At 36.0% G+C, this 7,112-nt stretch overlaps 1 protein-coding gene across 1 annotated transcript; it reads right to left on the reverse strand.

Annotated features, from left to right (window-relative positions):
* Nucleotides 1-274: 274 nt before the first annotated feature.
* LOC142641215 (uncharacterized) lies at nt 275-2,046 on the reverse strand. The gene is made up of 2 exons (XM_075815618.1): nt 981-2,046; nt 275-505 (listed from the first exon to the last, which is right to left on the reverse strand). The coding sequence occupies exons 1-2, from the start codon at nt 1,947-1,949 to the stop codon at nt 452-454; spliced, it is 1,023 nt and encodes a 340-aa protein (XP_075671733.1). The 5' UTR covers nt 1,950-2,046; the 3' UTR covers nt 275-451.
* Between the last annotated feature and the right edge of the window lie 5,066 nt (nt 2,047-7,112).

The following is a 7,112-nucleotide window of genomic DNA, read 5'->3' on the forward strand; positions in this document are numbered from 1 at the left end:
TCATTCAAGAGAACCCGAACATAAATTTCATATAGCATTATTCACTAGAATCCAACACCTTAAATGCGTCAATCACAAAAATGATTGCCATTATATCTCCTCAAAGAAAACAGTATGTAGATTAATGGAATTGAGAGAGGGAATAGATTTCACATATGAGAATAGATTTTATTCCAATTTCTTCACCTACTCAATTTGGCTTAATAAGTAAACCTGAGTTTCTTGGACTAGTGAAAATCCAATAATGTCTATTGGATGAATTTCTGCACTAGAATTACCAAATGAACCAGTTATGGACTATATTCATCTAACATTTTATCAAAAGCATAAAAAATAAAAATAAAAACCAGATTGCAAAAATAATTAACTAAAAATTACAGGAATCTGTCAGTGCTACCAAAAGAGAAAAACTATTTCTAAATCCTGGGAATCCTTGCACATTCAAACCAAACTACTTCATGTGCTCCTCTCTAGCCACAATCTTGAACTTTCCAGTTTGTTGTTGCTGCAAACAAAGCAGAACCCAATCAAATACTCCATCCTTCATTGACACAAACAATGTTAGAACTATAATTAAATGATCAAATTCGTTATTTCTTAACAATTTTAAATTTTTATGACTAATCAATAATATATCATGATATAAAAACAAGTAATCACAAGTTCAAATCATATCTTCATTCTATCTCTAATTTAAAATATTAAAAAATGAGATATGCTATGTCCACAATATTTTTACAACAAATCACAAATGATTAGTTATTATTGGTTCAAATTTGAACTTAACGCTAAGATTACTATTTTACTTCAACAATAACAACCAGTAACAACCTACCACTTAGAATTTATTGTAAAAATGTTGTGGACATATCATTTTTTTTTTAAAATAATCCTACATGTTGGGTTCAATTTACCATCGGTAATTTATCAAACAAGCGTCAAATGTCATACATAAGCCAAACTCAGAGACTAAAATTTACCCTTTCCCATAATTCAGTGTGGTCTTTGCAGAAGCCAGCAACAATAGCACCCTGCTTCCTCCCTTCTCTGTACTCAATACAAAGATCCTCCTTCAAACCGCAAGTGACATGAAAGGCCAAATGGCACTTGGGTTCAGAGCACTCCACAGCACACCCACTTCTACTCTTGCAAACATAACACTTCTCTTCCCACCTCTTCTTTGGAACCTTAGAGCAATCAATCCCCTCCCGGCCTTCCGCATCCACAAAGAACACCTCTGGAACAAGCAGAGCACACACAAGGTGAGCCCACCGACCATCTACAGTGGGCTTCAACGCACCTCCCTTGATTGGACATAGGCAGCAAGAAAAAGAGGGGTTTCCGCATTTATTGGATTCAGCAGTGGAAACTAGGCATTGGGAACAGTACCAATCACCTTCTGGAATACCCTTCACAAGGGGATTACCATAGCAAGTGGCGTGCACCATTAGATCACAGCCATCACAGAACACAATTGGGTCTGTTGGGTCCCCATCGGTGCTTTGGCAAATAGCACATACAATCCCATCATCATCATCATCATCATCAGCAGCAGCAGCATCTTGACTAGCATTCATAAGAGACTCATTGGTACCATCTACAAGTAGAATTTCTTCTTCAGAAGCCGGAGAATTGAGGTCGAAAGGCAGAGAGATGGTGACAGCCTCATCCGCAATGAAATCAGGTTGATGGGATCCTACACCATTCTTGGCCTGCAGAGAGACATCAGCAATGAAATCGGGTAGAAGGGCCCATACCCTTTTCTTAGCAGGCAAGCAGTAGGTGGTTGCAGTATGTGTAGGTTCAGGGAAAGAAGGTGAAATACGGGATTCCTTTCGCTTCTTGGCCGGAAGGCGTGAGGGGGACACCGCAGTGTCTCTTTGCTGCTGTTGTTGTTGAATGAGTCTGAATCTTTTGGGAGGAGGTAGGCCGTGGAAATTGGAATCCATTGATTCGTGGGTTTGGTTTGTTCTGGAAAGAGGGAGAGAAAATCAGAAAATGAAAGTGGAGGTTTTCTGAGATTTTGAAGTTTGGAGAAAGAAGAAAGATTGGTGGGAAGAGAAGCGGGAAGGGAACGATAATAATTAAAAAGATTGGCGGGAACTACACTTTTTTTTTTAATTTTGGGATTTCCCACGCCCGGGTTTCTGTTCAATTTTTTTTTTTTTTTGAGAAATGAATGAATTGCGGAATCTGATCAGTATTGGTATGTAGTTTGGTATGCTGACATGGGATCAAATTAATATTTTATATAAAATATTTCTTTTCTTCTCTGTTTGTCTTTTTCTTTTTCTTAATAAGGCCCTCGCCCAATAATTTTTGGACTTTTTTTTTATTAAATTTTGAAAGAGTTCTTTTAATAGTTTAAAATATTTCTTTTCTTCTTCTTCTTCTCTCTCTCTCTCTCTCTCTCTCTCTCTCTCTCTCTCTCTCTCTCTCTCTCATATTTGATCTTTGATCTCATTCTCATGAATCTCACTTTATCTCTTTTCTCTATATAACCATATCAATATCTTCAACTCTAAGAGTAAAATAGTGTTTGTAAGTTGTGAGTGTCTCTTTATAATAAATTTATATTATATGTGTTTGATATTGATTGTATGCATTTTGTTTTTTTTATAATATTATGTGTGAATTATGATGTTTGTGAATGTGTGTATGTATAGTATAAATATAATATAACTTTATATATTTATGAATTAGGAAATACTGGGGATTTATTTCATATATGTGTATTGTTATCATGCTAAAATAACTTTTGCTATCAAATTAATGATTCGAGAAAAATAAATATAGTTGGTGATTGTTAACGCATTTGATTAGTTAAGTAGACATTTAGTGTGTTATTTATGTATGAATGAGTGTGGCTATATGGATTAATAATTAATATAGTGCCAGTGGGTTGAGTTTCATCATCTATTTTAAAATATTTTATATAAAAAATGACAAATTGTTGACGCAAGCGCCTGCAACGAGTGGTTTCCTAGTGGGAAGTACGCCTCAACCGGGAGTAGACTAGGTGGAGGGTGTAAATGGAGTTGTCATTGAGATTAGGTCTTGGAACCATATATATAGCGCCTTTATGTGAAGGACGATCTTACCAGAGCACGTGTTCGGAGTTTAAATATGGGGATGGGAAGGTGTTAGGCACCCGACCTCACTCGACCCGTAGGTCAGCCTCCACTCATTGTGTTCTAAATCCTAATCCCATCAAAGGGTCTTCTAATAGGTTATTCTTTACACACACACTAACAAGAATGTAGCATCCAAACATGGTATCTCAATCATATCATTCATGGCATACACCCTCACATTCGTCTAGCATGACATTAACATCTATATCCATCCAAAGGCAGCAAGTACATCATATGGCAATAACATCAACAAGGCAGTAGCATATGACCACGGAATTTAATCAAACATATTCAATCATTTAAGCATAGCATCATTGCATGCATCAATATGTTCATAGATGCATGTTTATATCCATATGCATCACTTACCTTCACTTATCTCACTACACCACAGCACCTATGCATCAATGCATATTAATGTTGTCCATCAAAGCAGAAACCCTAATCATTAACCTAGCAATTCAAACATATTAAACATGTTTTTCTATTGATTATAGACCTAAACATGTGAGAACTAAACTAACAGAAGCTAAACATGTGATTAAAGACAAAGCAAAGCAGTTAAAACAACAAGAACCCTAAATTTGGGTTTCTGGGCATGAGTATGCATGCGAATACATAAAGTATGCGTTCACATGCCTCGAGTATACGTACGCATGCGTGAAGCATTCACAAGCATACATGCCTATAAACAAAGTTTTAAGGCGGCAACAAAACCTAGCATGCTTTTAATGCAAAAGCTGTAAACCTAAACAACGAAGATATTCAAGCAGTAACCAAGACAATAAACAAATAAAGCAACAAGAATGGGAGAGACAAGGTTAGACACCTACCTCAAACACTAGAACTACTTTGATCTTTAATTTGACCGTTCCCTTAATCAATCTAATCAAGACAAAACTAGAAGGTTAGTAAACTTAAAACTCTACAGTTAATAACAGAATAGGTCCCAACCAAGTAAACTTTAAGTTGAAGATGTGGGCGTAAGCACCCGTGACGGGATGTGGGAAGTAAGCCTTGGCCTAGGGTGGGCCATGGCAGAGAAAAAAAATAAAGGAGTTGCCACCTAGATTAGGTCTAGAAACCATGAATATAGCTCTGTATAGTTTTTAGACCCCTTAAACACAACTAGATTAACCTAGTTATTTAGTCAAGTGATTAACTTAGGTAAATTATGCAGATATAAGTTAACACATATCAATCATATCATTGAAACAGTGTGGAAAATAAATAACACAACAATATGATAACCTAAAAAAACCAAACCAGTAAAAAACCTTAGGAGGATTAACCTAGCTATCCTTAAGGTAAAACAAGATCCACTACGAAAGAATTGAAGTTTACACAATAGCGACTTAGACTACTAACATCCTATTGCTACCTCAAGTAGGAAACTTACTACCACGACCACGTGACAGCTCCGAGTCCACGAACTACTTCTTTCTCAGATTCACAGTAAGTACAAGCACTCCCGCTTGTGTATCTTTAAGCTCTTAATGCAGCAACTGAATGATCACTAAGCTCTCGACATCAATCTTGATCTTGATAACCCTAAGTATATGTGAAGGCAAACACCTCTAGATCTCACAAGAGATTCACATACACAGCATAAACAACAACTGCAACAACCTTTAAAACGTGGCTAGGGTTTTCCCTTTTATATCTAGGCAAAACATAAAACCCTACACGTCAAACGAGCTTGGGCTGAGTTGGAAAAATTCTGTAGAAAAAACAATTTGCACGAGCTTTGATCGATCGAGTTTAATTTTTGATCGATTGAGCTAGGCAGATTTACATAGTAAATCCTGTAGTGCACTCGATTCAAACTTTACACATAAACATACTTTGAGCAAGTCTAAAAACAAAACTAAACGTTTTGATCATGGTTTGCCAACATTACAAAATGAAGTTCTAATACATTTAAACCTAAAGTCTTAGAACCCAACAAACTCTCCCTTTGGCAATCCGTACCAAAACACAAACTAAACAAAGTGCTCAAAGTTACAAAAACAACCCATTACAAAACATTGCCCAACCAAAAAAAATTCAACCTAACTACTATCTATCAGTTGCAAGTGTAAACAATAGCATGACTGAATCAACTTGTATATTCCTGAAACACTTAACAAACACATAAACGCATGTGTGAAAAATACAAGTAAAACAAAATAAATTCTTGATTTCACATAATCGTAAACTACAAGACATATATCATGAATAACCTCATAAATATAAATCAATAATCAATGTAGCACAATGTGAAGCAAGAAACAGAAATAAACATATCATTGTATCTCCCCCCTATCATAGACAACCCGAAAAAATATAAATACATGATGAAGCACCTAGATACAATCTAAATCTCCACAACTCCAAAACAACAAAAATCTCCCCCTATCAGCAAAAACTTCTATCCATATGTACTCCCTATTTTTGTGACGAATTGCCAAAGGGCACTCACTTATCATCAAAAGGAGGTGGTGGAGGTGACCATCTAAAACTTGCCAAATCCGCTCTCAAAGCCTGAAGCTCAGATACCATAAACAACAACTGCAATAACCTTTAAAACGTGGCTAGGGTTTTCCCTTTTATATCTAGGCAAAACATAAAACCCTACACGTCAAACGAGCTTGGGCTGAGTTGGAAAAATTCTGTAGAAAAAACAATCTACATGAGTTTTGATCGATCGAGTCTAATTTTTGATCGATCGAGCCAGGCAGATTTACATAGTAAATCCTGTAGTGCACTCAATTCCAACTTTACACATAAACATACTTTGAGCAAGTCTAAAAATAAGACTAAACGTTTTGATCATAGTTTGCCAACATTACAAAATGAAGTTCTAATACATTTAAACCTAAAGTCTTAGAACCCAATAAACTCTCCATTTGGCAATCCGTGACAAAACACAAACTAAACAAAGTGCTCAAAGTTACAAAAACAACCCATTACAAAACATTGCCCAACCAAAACAAATTCAACCTAACTACTATCTATCAGTTGCAAGTGTAAAAAACAACATGACTGAATCAACTTGTATATTCCTAAAACACTTAACAAACACATAAACGCATGTGTGGAAAATACAAGTAAAACAAAATAAATTCTTGATTTCACATAATCATAAACTACAAGACATATATCATGAATAACCTCATAAATATAAAATCAATAATCAATGTAGCACAATGTGAAGCAAGAAACAGAAATAAACATATCATAGTATCTCCCCCCTATCATAGACAACCCAAAAAAATATAAATACATGATGAAGCACATAGATACAATCTAAATCTCCACAACTCCAAAACAACAAAAATCTCCCCTATTAGCAAAAACTCCTATCCATATGTACTCCCTATTTTTGTGATGAATTGCCAAAGGGCACTCACTCATCATCAAAAGGAGGTGGTGGAGGTGACCATCTAAAACTCGCCAAATCCGCTCTCAAAGCCTGAAGCTCAGATACCATAAACAACAACTGCAATAACCTTTAAAACGTGGCTAGGGTTTTCCCTTTTATACCTAGGGCAAAACATAAAACCCTACACGTCAAACAGGCTTGGGCTGAGTTGGAAAAATTCTGTCGAAAAACAATCTGCACGTGCTTCGATTGATCGAGTCTAATTTTCGATCGATCGAGCCAGACAGATTTACATAGTAAATCCTGCAGTGCACTCAATTCCAACTTTACACATAAACATACAACATTAAAAAATGAAGTTCTAATACATTTAAACCTAAAGTCTTAGAACCCAACAAGCTCCTTTCGTGGAAGGACTGGTCTTTTACTATAGCACATATCTGGAGTTTAGTTATAGAGATGGGAAGGTGTTAGGCACCTAACCTTACCCGACCCGTAGGTCCGCTTTCGCTCATTTTGTTCCAAATCTTAATCTCATAAGGCAAGTTCAACATTGTTATTCTAACTCACACGCACTCTAGAATGCTTCTAAACATACAAACATGACATAATCA

The sequence above is a fragment of the Castanea sativa genome, chromosome 6 (genome assembly GCF_040712315.1).
Source record: "Castanea sativa cultivar Marrone di Chiusa Pesio chromosome 6, ASM4071231v1".
NCBI lineage: Eukaryota > Viridiplantae > Streptophyta > Magnoliopsida > Fagales > Fagaceae > Castanea > Castanea sativa.